Source organism: Schistocerca serialis, chromosome 1 (genome assembly GCF_023864345.2).
Source record: "Schistocerca serialis cubense isolate TAMUIC-IGC-003099 chromosome 1, iqSchSeri2.2, whole genome shotgun sequence".
Taxonomy (NCBI): domain Eukaryota; kingdom Metazoa; phylum Arthropoda; class Insecta; order Orthoptera; family Acrididae; genus Schistocerca; species Schistocerca serialis.
The window spans coordinates 875,957,294-875,974,705 of record NC_064638.1 but is presented as its reverse complement, the minus strand read 5'-3'; the positions used below and the strand labels follow the sequence as shown (position 1 = coordinate 875,974,705).

The 17,412-nt window shown below is 46.5% G+C and overlaps 1 protein-coding gene across 1 annotated transcript in view; it reads right to left on the bottom strand.

Annotated features, from left to right (window-relative positions):
• Window positions 1-17,412, bottom strand: part of LOC126486396 (E3 ubiquitin-protein ligase TRIM37-like) — a 305,290-nt gene that overhangs the window by 242,758 nt on the left and 45,120 nt on the right. The window contains 1 exon segment of the mRNA XM_050108945.1: window positions 1,617-1,827. Coding sequence (XP_049964902.1) covers window positions 1,617-1,827 — 211 coding nt within the window.

The following is a 17,412-nucleotide window of genomic DNA, read 5'->3' as shown; positions in this document are numbered from 1 at the left end:
TAAAGGGTAGACATAGATGGTGCTCTGGTAGCTATGTCACTACACTGTCTGTTGGGTGATAATGTTGAAATCATTATTAGTATATCTACTATCCCCCATATGGTATATGCTGTCATTGAATCAAAATCAACATCATCTTTCCAGATGCACAATACCTCTTTTCTTTCTGACAGTGTATAGCACTGCCTTCAACCTCATTCCCCTTGTAGAGCCCTTCTATGTAGTCTTTCCACCTATCAGTTTTCCCTTATTTGCTTAGTACTAATGTGCCATCTAAGATCTTGGCGTTTGTATAATTGCTTCTCTCTTCTTCAAAGGGCTCTAATTTTCCTAAGGGCAGCACCTATCTTTCTCCTTGCCATCCTTCTACGCCTTTACATTTGTCCTCTAGCCATTCCTGCTTACCCATTTTGCATTTTTTTTGTCCATCTCATTTTTTAGACCTCCATATCCCTGATCTCCCTGCTTCATTTGCTGAATTTTTATATTCTCTCATTTTGTCAGTTTAAATCAGTATCTCCTGCACTGTCCAAGAATTTCTACCAGGCCTTTTTTTTCCTACTTGATCCATTGCTGCAATCTCTATTTCATTTCTCAAAGCTGTTCACTTGTTTTCTGTTGTATTCCTTTGCCCCCCAATTTCAGTCAAATGTTGTCAAATGCTCCTCCCACAATCTATTATCTCTCGTTCCTTCAACTTGTCTAGAGCCATCTCTAATTTCCCAGCTTTTGCACTTTCTTCACTTTTAATCTGCAGTTCACAACCAATAAATTATTGTCAGAGACCACATCTGCCTCTGGAAATTTCTCAATTTAAAATCTGATTTCTAAATCTCGGTCTTACCATTATATAATCAATAATCTGTAAGCTTTCCATTGCCCTCGGTCTCTCCAATGTATACAACTCCCTTTCATGAATGTTAATCTATGTGTTAGCAATGAGGAAAATATGCTCTATACAAAATTTTACTGCTGATTTCCCCTTATATACCTTTCTCCCAGCCTGTGTACTATTTTTTCCCTTCTCTTCCCTTTCCTACTACTGTCTCATCATCTCCCATCATAATTAAAATATCTTCTCAATTAACAGACAATTTCTCTTTATCTTCTCGTATATTCTTTCTACCTCTTTGTTGTCTGTGCAGCTAGTAGGCATATAAACTTTAACTAAGGTGGTGGTTGTCAAGTTCATGTCTGTCTTGGCTATTATGATACATTCACCATCCTCTGTTACATACAGAAAGTGTAACTACTGCACAGAACCCTAGTATCCTAAAAATGACTAATGTTCTGCAACAAAATTCTTTCTGAAGATTTCTTCCAGAAAATGTCAATATTTACACACACTTGTAAAATGTGCCTTAGCAAGTACTGAATTTCAAGAGACAGATGGATAGAGAGGTATAAATGACACAAAACTTAAAATATGTCACGTAAGAATTAGTGACTTCTTTCTTTACCCTCCTTAGACTACTTTATCGTATGTGATATTTTGTTTTCATTACTTTGTATTCCTTCACCAAATAACTACAAAATTGAAAAGTAGTACTTTCATAGCTGAATTTAAGTCTCAGCTTTAATTTATTCAAAAAGCAGTAGTCAGTTTCTGTACCCACCACTTCTTGAATGAGGCTTATAAGTTCCATCAGACGACGTCTCAGTTGAGCCACTTCATCTCTGATTTTGCGCACATGTGATTCATATACCTCCTCAAGTGGTTTGAAGCAGTGTCCCGAGTGTGTGCCACCCCACAGTGCACATTGATGACAGATGCATCGTCCACAAGTCCAACAATACACAGATAATTTCTCTTTATGGGTTTCACACCTGGAAACCAAATGTCGTGTATTGATTTTGAACAGGTCACTTACAAAATTCACAGTTCTTAACACTGATGAAATTAGAGGAGCTCTAGGGTGCAAAAAAATCAACCTATTGCCATCAGGCTGAGCAAAGCATCCTATCTGAATTTCATAACTAGTATTTATAAAAACAGAAGGGAGATACAAATCTAATTAACATTTAAAGCATTTCATATAACCAACAGTCATTTTAAATACTGACACATTGAGTGAGTATACTACAACAATCAAACCTATAGTTGGGTCATTCTGTGTCAAATGGTCCAACTTTAGGAATCATCTCCACTTTACTGCCTCATATTCTATTCATATTCATTGAGTATTTGCCTATACATGTTTTAAGTAATTTCATTATCAACCAGGGAAAGCAATGGGGAAAATTTGAGTAGACACAAATTTTTGTAGTGATAGAGAGGAGTGTAATGAACACCATAATAAAAATCGTGACTGGTAGGAGAGGGGTGGGGGGATGGAGGGTGGCAGGCATTTAAAGGTCTTCTTATGTTTACGTGGACTAAGTCAAATATTGTGGTTTCTAGTGAAAATCTTTCTCAGTAGACAATTAAATTACATTAAATTTCCTACAATAACGGTCCTATTCATTTTTCCCTCGGGCTAACAGTTTCTGCACTGCAGGGGGGTGAAAAAAACCACATATTATTAAAAGTAGAGTTTTAACTTCAACAACCAACCAACCATGAATCATTGGCAACTCAGTGCGCACACACTCCCACAAGGGGTCGGGGGTGTTTATTTTCCACAAAGTGTGTTAATACACCACTGAATACAGAGGTTAGTTGCAAATAATACAAATGCAAGAAAAGCTAATGAATACATTATGTATAAATCTCTACACACTGTTCTACAATGCTAGAGAGAAATGGTTTCTTAATTGTCCCGTACAGCAACTGTAGCGTTCAGCGGGAAAATGCAACTTCCCTCGCCACAAGTGCTGCTCACTTTTCAGCTTACAGACCAAACATACCGCCCCAACAAAATAACTTCACTGAACTTGTGTTTATACAGTGGAGTTATTTACAGTTTACTGAGTGAGTATTTATTTTCATTTTTTAAATGAGCTATTATGTAAAAAAGCTCAACAGCTGGAGTTGTTAACTGTTTGTCACACGGAAATACCTGCTCTAAGTGTAACATGTTGAACATGTATTTGACAATGTCTGTTTCACTGTCTGCATTACAAATGCCTGGAGTCTCTTTCACAAGTTGTGGGAAGAACAGATCACCACCCCTCCCCCACCCCCCACCCCCAATGCCCCATGACACCCTCCTCCCCTTGCCCCAGCCACACCGGTCTGAAGTTTTAGTATGTTGTACATGACACTCCCCCGTACCACTATACAAAGATTTGCAACTACACAAATGTTCCCCACAGTCAATATTTTTTGGTCTTTGTCAATGGTTGGTTGGTTCATTAGTTTAAAAGAGGGGGAGAGGGACCAAACTCTTGTATCATCGGTCCCTCGTTCTGATTAAAATAATCGAGACATACAAAAGACAGCTGGAAGAAAGTAGGAAACCACAAGAATGTCAGAAGGGCAAGAAAACCACAGAGAGACTCCACCCTAAAAGCACTAGGGTGGAAGAGACAGAGGAACAAAGGACGTGTGCTAAAGCTTGGATCAAATGATAAAACCCACCCTCATGAATAAAACGTAAAACTAAAGCTGCTGTTGAGTCACTGTCTCCCAGCACCGAAGGTAGGGTGCTGGGAAATTTAAAAGTTGCCAACTGGGCTGTATTTATCAGCAATTAATATGCAGTACCGTCTTTAGTAGCCCCTTATGCCGAAATTATCAAAATTTTGGATAATACCTGCAATACAAGTTCTATTTACTATACCAGAAGAACTCAGTCATCAAGACATTTTACCATAAAAAAACGAAGTTATTTGCTGAAGTGATTTTCATAGAGAGCTCTGCTTTTGCACGTGCTTTCTATTGGTTTCTTTTTGGGATTTGCAAAATGTAACTTCCAGGAGTGGGTGGTTCTTAAGAGAGGGCTAATCAATGATAAAGTTTGTTCCAGAAAAATAATCATTGATATTTAAAGAATTTTGAATTCTTATATCTTGGAATGCCACCTCTAGTGCTGCTCTTTCAGCATTTGTTAGAAACTGAATTTTTTTTTAATTTCCTGTAAGACACAGTATTTTAGTTCTAGTATATCTCTACACAAGTCAAAATTTATCTAAGATATTTTCAAGCAGAATTTTATAATAAAAGAAAAGCAACTGTTTATTGCTTCATTGCTTTTTACAAGTTGTAAAATTTATTGTATTACAGCCTGCTGAATGAAAAATCTCATTTTTTGTACTTTTACCCTGTCAGTTACAAAAAACACACACAAAAAATTTTTGACAGTGTAAGACAGATCCTTGATCAGATTGTTTCCTTTTCCTGGTGTAGCAAAAATACCAAACCAATTTTGCAAATTTTGGCTGTGTTCATCAGTCTCTTGGAAATTTCAAAAACTGCAGCTGTCTTTGTGATGGGCCAACTGTCTGGTACCAATGATAGATTTTAAATTTTTTCAGGGTACCTTAAACTACAGTTTTTCTTAATGTTCTGACAAGAATCCAAGAGAGTGAGTACAGCTTTCACACACGATTTACTGAAACTGAGAGCTGCTGTACTTAATTGAATGAAAACCACTTGCAAGTGCTTTTTTATTAGTTATCAAGTTCTGTACATGACAGACTTTACACTTGATAGTTGGTTGGTTGGTTGGTGAGGGGTTAAAGGGCTGAACACTGAGCTTATCAGTCCCTCAAACAAGGATTCGTTCATCCAGAGGTAATGACACCCAACAAGACTAAGATCGGATAAGGAAAGGATGTAAGAGTGGTAAAAGTAAGGCACTGAAAGCAATACTGATGCCAGAACTGAAAAACGAATTATGGAGAAGTAAAAGGATAGGGATCATATCAGTACATAGGTTACAGCAGACAAGTGGTCTCACAGGACCCAACCATGGGAAGAGAGACCCCAACCCCATCTGACCCTGCCAACTGATATAGGGCAAAGACAGCAACAAAGTAAACAATGTCTTCTCATTGAGATATCCAAAACAGTAAATGGGAAAAGTCTAAAAATGTATGTACATCAATAATAAAACAGGACGAGAGAAATAGTTAACATAGCTGGTGGGGATCCCAATGGCTCTGCATGCAGAGTGAGGAGGCCTTCCTATTGCTGTCTTGCCCTCAATCCATAAGAGGCGAAATGTTAAAGAGAGGGAGAGCACCCACTACTCAACAGAATGCTACCTATAAAAAGAACAGGGCATGGCAGAAAATGAGGCAAACTGCATCTCAAGCAATTAAAACACAGGAAAAGGAAAATAGCAGAGGGAACAAGCAAGAGAGGCAAGGTTGAGGGTCCCCCAGCCACAGCATGCCATGGGGAGATGAGAATAAACCCCACTGTCACATAGAAAATGGAAAAGCAGTTCAATTGTCTGTGAGTTGTCCACCAACATAAAAGTCAAAGAAATCTGAAGACCACACTTAGCATGCACAAATCTGCACCTCGGATCATCAATGTGAATGGGGACAAGTGATCATTTCTCCATCCAAATGGTCAGTCAGTTCATGCCCTGGGATCCCAACTAGACTTGGGACGCAGAGAAAAACAACTAAGCAGGCAGTATGACCATGTCCAATGAGAAGGTCACAAATAACAGAGACCTCAGAGTGACAACAGTAACATCGATCAAAGGCCTGAGGACTACTCAGGGCTCCATTACCAGCTATGAGCTCTGCAGTGAAAACACAACTTATTCCCGGCAATGAATGATGTTCCTGACAAGCAGGAGATGAAAAGTATATCCAGTCTTATTCATGGTTTTAGGGCCATTACTGCAAAAGGTGGCAGCACAGTAACACTACTGAAAAACTGAAAGGTACAAATTACAGAAAGGTCTTGTAATAGATCAGTTCTAATCTGTGGCCTGGGTGCCAACCTAGAGGGGGTGTGCAGTAAAATATGGACAGTACATTATAAGGAGGTGACACAGCTCCTGGCAGAGGGCTGTGAGGTGGATTCCACCTGGTAATCCCACCTGAGGAAGGGTGTCAGCAGCTCCATGCCCTCGTATGCAAAAAGAACAGCATGTGTTGGAAGCTCAAGAAATTTTTGAAAGGTGTTTACATACGAGACCGAGAATTGGTACTGTCAGAACTAAAGAGGGACGAAATATTCATGATTTCAGTAAGGAGACTAGTCCAGAAGGTGCCAGTGGCCAAACGAACTTTACAATGATGGGCAGGGTCTAACAATTGCAAAGCTGAAGGTGCAGCAGTCATAAATCTGGCAACCACAGTACGAGCAGCTCTGGACCAGAACCTGATAGGTACAGAGGAAAGTAGCATAATCCACACCCCAAGAGGTATGCGCAAGGAAGCACAGAGTGTTAAACTTCCACATGCAGCTAGCTTTTAGAGGACAAATATAGGGCAGTCAAGTCAGCTTTTGTCAAAGATCAGTCTCAAAATATCAAGACTATGCAAGAATGTTCAAGCACTGGGTACCCAAGTAGATTTCTGGGTCAGGACGTACTGTGGAGTGACAACAGATACACGTGTCCCACATTTTTTCAGGGGAGAACTGGAAACCATGGGACAACACCCAAGCAGGGGCTAGTTGGATGGTGTTCAACCAAGGCTAAAGTGGGAACTGTGCCAAATGCAAAAGTCTTAGACATACATTGTGGAGGTGACCAGTGAACCTCTTGCACGCTGATGGTGATGACGAGCATGACGTATGACATTCAGCATGAGTCCAGCAGGATGCCATCCATTTGGATCTGTGGAGAGCTAAGTGTAGCACCAACTCCAACCCAAAACATCCAGTGGGGTAAAACTGACAATAAAAAATCAGTAAGGAGCCTCTAAAGTCCTGGTCATGGGGGTAAGTAAAACGTGACAGCACTAAGCAGTTTGTTGGTTGGTTGGTTTAAAAGAGGGGCGGGGGAGGGGGGGGGGGGGGGGGAACCACACTGCTATGTCATCAGTCCCTTGTTCCAATTAAAATAATTCCACAAGGGTGGGAGTAAAATAATCGAGATATACAAAACACAGCTGGAAAAAGAGGAGAAAACCATAAGAATGACAGAAGGGCAACAAATACTAAAGTGGACAAGAAAATCAGAGAGGCGCAAAAAACATGTAGAAGAGATCAAAACAAGAGAGCAGATTACCGTGGGTGACTGACCATGAGAACAGAAAGGAGAAGCCAGCCACTCTGCAACACACTAAAACCTCCACCCTAAAAGCACTAAGGTGGAGGACACAGTGGGAAAAAGGACATGCGCTAAAACTTAGATCAAATGATAAAACCCACTCTCATGAAGAAAATGTAAAACTAAAGCTGCTGTTGAGGCATTGTTGCCCAACAGCAAAGGTAGGGTGCTGGGAAAATTAACCACAGAGAGGCTAAAAGCGGGCAGCCCAGCAAGAGGTGGATGACCGTCATTTGTGAGCCACAGCAACATCGAGGAGGTTCCTCATGATGGAGGAGGTAACCATGCTTTAGCCACACATGGCTATTCACAATATACATAAATGACCTTGTGGATGACATCGGAAGTTCACTGAGGCTTTTTGCGGATGATGCTGTGGTGTATCGAGAGGTTATAACAATGGAAAATTGTACTGAAATGCAGGATGATCTGCAGCGAATTGACGCATGGTGCAGGGAATGGCAATTGAATCTCAATGTAGACAAGTGTAATGTGCTGCGAATACACAGAAAGATAGATCCTTTATCATTTAGCTACAAAATAGCAGGTCAGCAACTGGAAGCAGTTAATACCATAAATTATCTGGGAGTACGCATTAGGAGTGATTTAAAATGGAATGATCATATAATGTTGATTGTCGGTAAAGCAGATGCCAGACTGAGATTCATTGGAAGAATCCTAAGGAAATGCAATCCGAAAACAAAGGAAGTAAGTTACAGTACGCTTGTTCGCCCACTGCTTGAATACTGCTCAGCAGTGTGGGATCCGTACCAGATAGGGTTGATAGAAGATATAGAGAAGATCCAACGGAGAGCAGCGCGCTTCGTTACAGGATCATTTAGTAATCGCGAAAGCGTTACGGAGATGATAGATAAACTCCAGTGGAAGACTCTGCAGGAGAGACGCTCAGTAGCTCGGTACGGGCTTTTGTCAAAGTTTCGAGAACATACCTTCACCGAAGAGTCAAGCAGTATATTGCTCCCTCCTACGTATATCTCGCGAAGAGACCATGAGGATAAAATCAGAGAGATTAGAGCCCGCACAGAGGCATACCGACAATCCTTCTTTCCACGAACGATACGAGAATGGAATAGAAGGGAGAACCGATAGAGGTACTCAAGGTACCCTCCGCCACACACCGTCAGGTGGCTTGCGGAGTATGGATGTAGATGTAGATGTAGATGGCCAATGTGGAAGTGGCAGAGGACAACTGGTTTCCCGCAAGAGGACCGCACGAAAGACTTCCACACATTTGTAATCTCTTTAATGACACACAGTTTGTTGTGTGTATTGTTATGCCATTCTGTCTCCCAAAGCCGAAAAACCCTGTGGCATAAGGCAGAACGCAGGTCAGTTTCAGAGATGCCCATCTCCAGAAGCAGTTTCTGTCTAGCCTGTTTGGCCAGCCTGTCGGAAAGTTAGTTGCCTGGGAGTCCAACGTGTCCTGGAGTCCACACAAACACCACTGCTCGGCGGGATCGTTCCAGGGCATAGTTGGACTCCAGAATGCATGCTACCAAAGGATGGTAAGGGTAGCACTGGTTGACAGCTTGTAGGCTGCTCAAGGAGTCAGTACACAGGAGAAATGACTCGCCAGGGCATGAGCGGATGTGCTCAAGAGCACGAGATATGGCCGCCATCTCTGCAGTGAAAACACTGCAGCCATCTGGCTAGGAATGCTGTTCAATATGTCCTCCATGAACATACGCAAAGCCCACATGACCATCAGCCGTCGAGTCATTCGTGTAAACCACTTCATGGCCCCAGTACATGTTGAGAATCAAGAGGAAGTGATAGCAGAGAGCCGCCGGGTTAACAGAGTCCTTCGGGGCATGCGAAAGGTCCAGAACAACTTGCAGCCTAGGTGTACACCATGGAGGTGAACGTGAATGGGTCTCAAGAAGAGGTGGTAATGGGAATGACTCCAGTTCAGACAGAAGGGACTGGACATGAACCATAATCGTAAGCCCTGACCTGGGCCGTCGGTGCGGGAGATGAACCACAATGGTTGGGAAAAGGAGATGGTAGCTAGCTCAGATGCGCAAGAGAACTATGAATGTGTGCAACGTAACTGGCGAGCAGGAGTGCACGCCTAAACTTCAATGGAGGGAGGGACTCCGGCCTCCACCAGGACACTGGTTATTGGACTTGGTCTAAAAGCTCTCATCACTAGGTGAACGCCACAGTGGTGCACTGTAGTCGAGTAAACGCAACACTGAGGGCGCCGCCAAACTGTAAGCCAGACTCCCACACTCAAGGCGGAATTGAACAAGGGCTCTGTTGAGCTGCATATGCATAGAGCGATCTGAACCCCAGTTGGTATTGCTCAGGAAGCAGAGGGCATTGAGATGCTGCCAGCACTTCCGCTTAAGCCAACAAAGGTGAGGTAGGCAAGTCAATCGGGTGTCGAAAACCAGTCTTAAGAATCAGTATGTCTCCACTACAGTGAGTGGATCGTCATGAAGATAAAGTTCTGGTTCTGGATGAACAGTGCAATGCTGACAGAAATGCACAACACACGACTTCGCGGCTGAAAACTGGAAGCCGTGGGCTAGAGGCCATGACTGCGCCTTGTGAATTGCTCCCTGTAGACGTCGCTCAGCAACACCAGTATTGGAGGAGCAGTACGAAATGCAGAAGTCACCACATAGAGAGAAGGTGAGACTGACAGCCCTACAGCTGCTGGTGGACTGTTAACAGCTACTAAAAATAGATAGATGGTTGGTTTGTGGGGGTTGAAGGGACCGACTACAAAGGTCATTGGTCCCTTCACTAAAAATAGAGAGACACTCAATACGGAGCCCTGCGGAACGCCATTCTCCTGGAATATGGGGGTAACTATGGGAGGCACCGACTTAGACATGGAAAGTACGGAGCAACAGGAAGTTTTGGGTAAAAATTTGGAGTGGACCCTGTATACCCCACTCATGTAATGTGGCAAGGATATGCTGTCGCCAGGTCATGTCGTATGCTTTAGGAAAGTCAAAAAAGACAGCAACCAGATGTTGGCATCTGGAAAAGGATGTTTGTATGGCAGACTCGAGAGACACAAGATTATCAGTGGTAGCACGACCCTGGCGGAAGCTACCCTGACGTGGAGCCAGTAGGCCACATGACTCCAGAACCCATCCACATCGCCGACACACCATATGTTCCAGCAGCTTGCAAAGAAAATTCGTGAGGCCGATGGGCCAGTAGCTATCCACATCAAGCGGTTTTTGACCAAGTTTGCGCACCGGAATGATTGTGCTCTCCTGCCATTGCGATGGGAAGATGCCATTGCACCAGATCCAGTTGAAGATGACAAGGAGCTGTCACTTGTAGTCAGATAAGAGATGTTTAATCATCTGGCTGTGGACCCGATCTGGCCCAGGAGCTGTATCGGGGCAATAGGCAATGGCACTGAGAAGCTCTCTCTGTACTTGAGGCGTTATAGGGTTCACTGTGCATGAAGTGAACAAGAGGACTTTCCCTTCGATCTGCCGTTTGAGGGTGCGAAAGTCTGGGGGGTAGTTCTCCGACGCTGGGGTCTGGTACCGAAAAAGATGTCTGATCTTTGTCCAGAAGACGTATGGCACCCAATGGTCGACACATACCTCTCCTAACACTCCCGTTTCAGTCGTTTTATAAGCTGGCAAGGGTGGGCACGGAGCCGCTTAAAGGCTATTAGGTGCTCTAGAGAAGGGTGCTGCTAATGTCACTGTAGAACTCGTCGATGCTCTTTAATTGCCCCAGCGACATCCGCTGACCACCAAGGGACAGTCTTTCACCAGGAGTACCCTGTTGAATGAGGGATCGCATTTTCTGCCGCAGAAACAATTGTTGTAGTGACCTGCTCAATGACAGCATCAATGGCACCATGTGGGGGAGATTCAGCGGTGACAGCAGAGGTGAAGGCTGCCTTGTTTAAAGCCTATCTGGGTAGGCGTCTGTGGGCATGATGCCGGGGTAGTGACAGGATAATGGGGAAATGGTCACTTACCACACAGGTCATCATGTGCTATCCAGTGGATAGATGGAAGAAGTCCTGGGCTGCATATTGATAAATATATGGCTGAGTAACTACCATGAGTCACAGTGAAATATGTGGCGGCCCCAGTATTTAAGAGGCAGAGGTCAAACTGAGAGATCAATGACCAAATATGTGCGATGTGCCACACTGAAATGTGTAGGGGGTACCTGTGTTTAAGAGGCAGAGCTCGAGTTGTGACAGTAAATTTTCGACCTCCCTACCTTGGCCAGTAAGCATAGCGCCTCCCCACAAAAGGTTATGCGCACTAAAATCTCCCAAAAGTGGGAAAGGTTTAGGGAGTTGATCAATTAGTGCAGCCAATACGTACAGGGGTACTGCACCATCTGGAGGGAGGTATACATTGCAAACAGTTATTTCCTGCGTCGTCCGTATCCTGACAGCCACAGCTTTGAGAGTAGTTTGAAGGGGCACAGGTTCACTACATACCGAGTTCAGGACATAAAAGCAAACTCCACCTGACACTACTATATTCGCTATGGTTCTTGTAATATCCCCTGTAGCTGCCAACGGCAGGGGCCTACATTGCCGGGAACCAGGTTTCCTGGAGAGCAATGCAGAATGCAGGTGTAAAGCTTAACAGCTGCTGGCAACTCAGCCAGGTGGTGGGAAAAACCGCCTCAATTCCACTGCAGAGTTACGTGATCGTGAGACTGGGAAGGCATGAAGCACTCAATGAGGCAGTCTACACCTCAGGGTCACCTGCTGCCACCAGATGAGTACCTGTACGATCGACATCCATTGTGTCTAAGGGCCCAATGAGATCTATGTCCTCAGCAGATGCCAGAATCTCCACGTCATCCTCAGACACAGAGCTTGTAGGTAGTGGTGGTGTGAGTGCCACCACAGTGCTTTGGTTCTTGGGGGTCTTTTTCTTTAAGGTTTCCCTCGCTGCTCCTTAGGTTTGTCCGGCTGTGAGGGTATCATCGATTCAGTCTCAGGGACTGAGGAGGACCGTGAAGCCTTACGACCAACTACCTGTGGTTGCTTCAGCCACTGGTGGGTGTCAGCTTTGCCACTGGTAGGAACCTGGGAAGGGAGGGACCCAAGGGATCCCTTCCTGGCGAGAGGAGCCGATGAAGACTTGTGCTTCTCCGGCTGAGATGTGGGGACTGACGTCCCTGATGGTTGGGGGGATGTTGCTCCTGAAGGAGGTTGTGCAGGAGCAACGGGGAGGGATGTGCCCCCCACCATCAATGGGGCAGGTGGAGTCTCACGGCTCTGACAGCCAACTATACGCGGTAGAACAGAAGATGGTAGAACCATTGTCATAGTGCCGACGTAGGTTGACGTCATATGCATGGGATGTAGCCTCTCATATTTTCTCTGAGCCTCAGTGTAGGTCAGTCGGTCCAGGGTCTTGTATTCCATTATTTTTCTTTCTTTCTTTCTAGAGAATCCTGCAGTCTGGGGAGCAAGGCGAATGGTGCTCTCCACAGTTGACACAGATGGGAGGCGGAGGGGGAGGGGGGGGGGACAGGGAGTATTGGGATGGGAATGAAGTCCACAATCCCAACAGGTGACACTGGAAGTACAGCAGGAAGACATATGGCTGAACTTCCAGCACTTAAATCACCGCATCAGTGGAGGGATACAAGGCTTCACACCACAGCAGCAGACCATCACCTTGACCTTCTCGGGTAATGTGTCACCCGAGAAGGCCAAGATGAAGGCACTAGAGGCAAGCTTATTATCCCTCTGACCCCAGTGGATGCGCTGGACGAAATGAACACCTCACCGCTCTTAACTGGCACGCAGCTCATCGTCAGACTGCAAAAGAAGCCCCCTGTGAAATATGACACCCTGGACCATATTTAAGCTCTTATGGGATGTGATGGAAACAGCAACATCCACCAGCTTGTCATAGGCAAGTAGTGCCCATGACTGGGCAGAGGATGCTGTTTTGATCAAGACCAACCCTGACTGACCTCAACCTCCCCAAACTTGTCCTCTAAATGCTCCACAAAAGACTAAAGTTTCATTGACAAGAAATATTCCACATCAACTCTCATACATACAAGGTACCGGGGTGAATAAGCTTCGCTGCCATTCCTTGGACTGGCGTTCCTCCCATGGTGTGGCCAGGGAGGGGGGGAAGGGCGGGCGATCTGGGGTCGTATTTCTTAGAGACTGCTAGTGTTTGACCACCAGCAAGAGATGACGTACAACACTTCATTGCATGTCATCCACCCTGATGCCACCCACTCTGACCTTGGGCCCTCCCCACAGGCGCTACCCAGCCGCAGCAAAGGCCACCTGGCAGGATGGCCATTGCCGGGAGTCCCAATGCCCCAGGGTGACGGGCATCTACTCCTTGCTATAAATGGGGAGTTAACGACGCAGGCATCAGCAGAGCGATGCCTGTGTGGTCAGGGAGCTACAACCGACAGGGTACATGGCACGTGGCGGTCCAACCACAATGGACTGGCTACCGTGCTGGATATCAGGTGCAAACGAGCTAGAAGTCCATTATCATCGACAGCGCAGAAGGCGATACTGCACAGAGGATGGAGGAGAACACACCCAGGAGGGGAGGGTACCTCACCCAACAGCTGGAGAATAAGTGGAAGTGCAGATTCATGTCAACGAAGGACGCAAGAGGTCTCGGTGCATGATGGACACTACGCATCATGTAAGGCGCCCTTCTCCAACTGGCTTTCTCTTTGGGAAAATTTTGAGGACATTCACATACAAAGCAGGGTTGACCAATGGTCTGGTGGAGGTCACAAGTCCATTAATAGCGATGAGAGAAAGAGAAACACTTAATACGAAGCCGTGTGGAATGCCATTCTCCTGCGTCTGTGGAGAGCTGACAATGGTGCCAACTTGAACTCTGAATGACTGGTGGGACAGGAATCTGTGAATAAAAATCAGGAGGGAGATACAAAGACCCCACTCATGGAGCATGGGGAGACGTGACAGCGCCAAGCTGTCGTATGCTTTACGAAGATTGAAGAAAACTATGACAAGTTGGCAACGCTGAGAAAAGACCTGCCGCACTGCAGTTTAGAGTCAAAGCAGATGATCAATCTGAGACCACCCCTCCTGAAAGCCGCACTGGTAAGGAGACAAAAGATGCCAAGATTCAAGGACACAATTCAGCCAAAAAGCCATAAACCGTTCAAATAACTTGCAGGGGACATTGGTCAGACTAGCAAGGGATGAGGGATCCTGTTTGCACTTAAGAACAGGAACCACAATACTCTCTCTCCATTAAGGAGGGAAAATGTCTTGGAGCCAAATACAGTTAAAGACCTGGAGGAGATATTGTCGTTGTGGAGGACTGAGGTGTTGAAGCAATTGGTTATGGATCGAATCGCGGCCAGGGGCTGAATCACTGGAAGAAGAGAGGGCCAGAGGAAGTTCCCATTCAGTACAAGGTCCATTGTAGGATTCCGCCAGATAATGGGGGTAAAAGATAAGTGGCAAGCTTCAGCCTTCTGTTTCCAGAAGAGGAAGGTGGGTGGATACAAGGCTGACACCAATGCCATCACAAAATGGGTTGTGAGGTGTTCCATGAGAACTGATGGATCCATAGAAAGGCCACCTGGAAGGGGAAGGTATGGAACAGAAGACAGCTGCTGACAACCTTGACGGGAGCAGAGTGTCCCCCATGCCCTTTACAAAGGTACAAAAGAACCCAGGGAGGAGACAAAGCTTTCCCAAAACATCAGCTTTCCCTGTTTTGTTAAATAATGGGCTTTGGTGCGGAGATGTTTACAGGTAATTAAGACCAGCAGAGGATATGTGCCACTTAAGATGCAAGGCACAATGACGACCACAGGTGACGGTGGTAATGGCTGTGCTCCACCAAGGAATTCGCCAACGTTGAACGGGGCTCATCGGAAGGGGAATGGCAATGCCAACAGCATGAATTATATTATCAGACATGCCACAAACCACTTCATCAATACAACCTGACAAACAAGGTGTAAAAACGATGTGGGAGATATATAAAGGTCAATCACCATAATGGAAAGGCCAGCAGGATAATTTAGCCATTGGGAAGTGGGAATGGAACGAAAGAATCAACAGGAAGTGGTCGTATCACAGAGGTCATCATGTGGCTATGCAGAACTAAAAGGAGAAGGAGAAGGGGAATCATGATTAAGAAGACAAAGGTCGTGGCCCATAAGAAACTGGTCAATAACGAGCCCCCACGAAAGGTGATGATCATTAAAGTCCCTGATGAGAAAGAAGGGAAGGGGTAGTTGCTGAAGGAGGGCAGTTAGGTCAGCCTGTCAGATGGAAGATGGAGACTGCAAAAAGTGACTGCGGAGTCCAAGTGAATCCATACAGCAACCGGTTCCAGTGAGCTATGAAGGGAGATCCATGTACTAACAATGGTTGTATGTGCCAATGTAAAAATGCCACCAGAAGCCCTCAATGGGCCAACATGGTTCCAACAAGAAGCATGGAACTCACAAAGGGTTGGTGAGTGATCATCAGTAAAATGAGATTCCTGGAGAATGACACTAGCTGCCGAATAAAAGGAAATAATGGACTGCAACTCCGTGAGGTGACTGTAGTACTCATTACAGTTCCACTGGATAACCATGGAACGGGGATCCAAATGGGATGTGAATGGGCTGGAGCAATCGCCCTGCTGGGTCGCCATCCGCCACCAACGATGACGGGGTAACACCCATAAATAAGTGGTCAGACTCGGGTTGCAACGGGGGAGATCGCACTTCTGGGTGGCACCAGGGGAGGCAGTTGATTGTCCTGGGACTTACATTTCTTCCTCTTCTCTTTCATTAGTCGAATAGAGTGAGACAAAGAGGGAGAGCAGGCTTTGGCAAGATCTGGAACTGAAAGAGAGAAAGCAAACTGAGGGCACACAAACTGTGGATCCTACAGCCAAGTTGTCGCATAGGGCCTTCGGTCTAAGTGATACCAGGGGAAGGTGGTCCCAGGAGGGAGCCTCATCACCTGTGGGCACTGAAAAGGGGGGGAGCAGTACCCAGATGGGAAGGCATGGGATCTGCAGGGGACGGCAAGAGGATTGGAGACGAGGCTCGTGTAGTAACCACAACCAACAGCGGGAACGCCTTGGGCTGCGGATCGGAGCCGCCAGGTGGGGAAGCCGCCAGCGGTGGAGCACGCACCACTGGGTAAACACAGGACGAGTCAGACGACAGACCAACGACAACTGACAACCAGCAACCACGACCGACTATGAGCGACACAACAAGGAAGAGAGAAACAACGGAGGCTTGTGGAAGCCACAACACCAAACACCAAATGTAAATCCACTCGGAACCAGAGCCAGGAAAATGTCAACAACGAGCAACGACCGGAACGCAGTACCGCCGAGATAGAAACGAAATCCAGAGTGAGTACCAGACTTGTTGGACTAGGGCAGAGCGGGTCCCTATATACGAAACCGGAGGGAGCGGCTATTGGCCGCTGCCTGCACATGGCTTAGCGGTGGCGCCCTCGCTGCGCAGAATAGCTGCCGCGGAGGTGGAGCCCTCTATGAGTTGACCACGTCCATTTGTTCTGCAGCGTGTTCGACTTCCGCGGCGGAAGGTACTAGATCCCCCCCCCGAAATTGGTGCATAGAGGCGAAAATGCCCCGCACAATGCCGAGGTGGGCGGAACGAGGGCACGGGTTGTGAGACGTCTGGAGGGACCACTGGGGAAGGGGAGGGCAGACTGTCTGCGGCATCCATCAAGGTGTCACCAGAGGGCAGGGGGTCAGTGGGCGTCTCTATACCCCGGCGAGGCGGAAGGGGTGTCTGCAGAGCCGGCGAGGAGATGGAGGTTGAAGGGAAAGGCTCCACCTCGAGGGACGTGTCCGCACCAGGAAGCAGGGAAGGCGGTGGGGCAGGAATCAAGGCAGGGGTCCGAGGGAGGAGTTGGTTATGGTGGCAACGCTCGAGCCCTCTATGTGTCTGTACGGTCGTCACTCGCCACCCATGAGCCGCTGTCACCGTAGCAGGCGTCCATGCAGGTGTGCTGCCATAGGAGAGGGGCCACACAGCCATGCCCGGGGCGTAGCGCCGGGAGGAGCGAGAGTGGGGCCCAGAAGGGATAGTGTCAGCAGGTGGAGGAGGGTCCGAGGTTGTCGCCCGTGAAGGAGTTTGGCAGGACTATGACCGGCCACCGGCGTAGTGCGGTAGGTGCTTAGAAACAAGGTGAGAGCCAAGGTGGTGGCCGACGGCTCCACTGATTTCATCAGCTGCTGTTTGAAAGTGCGGACCAGGTGTTCCGCCGCGCCATTGGATGAAGGATGGAAGGGGGGAGAGCGAATGTGTT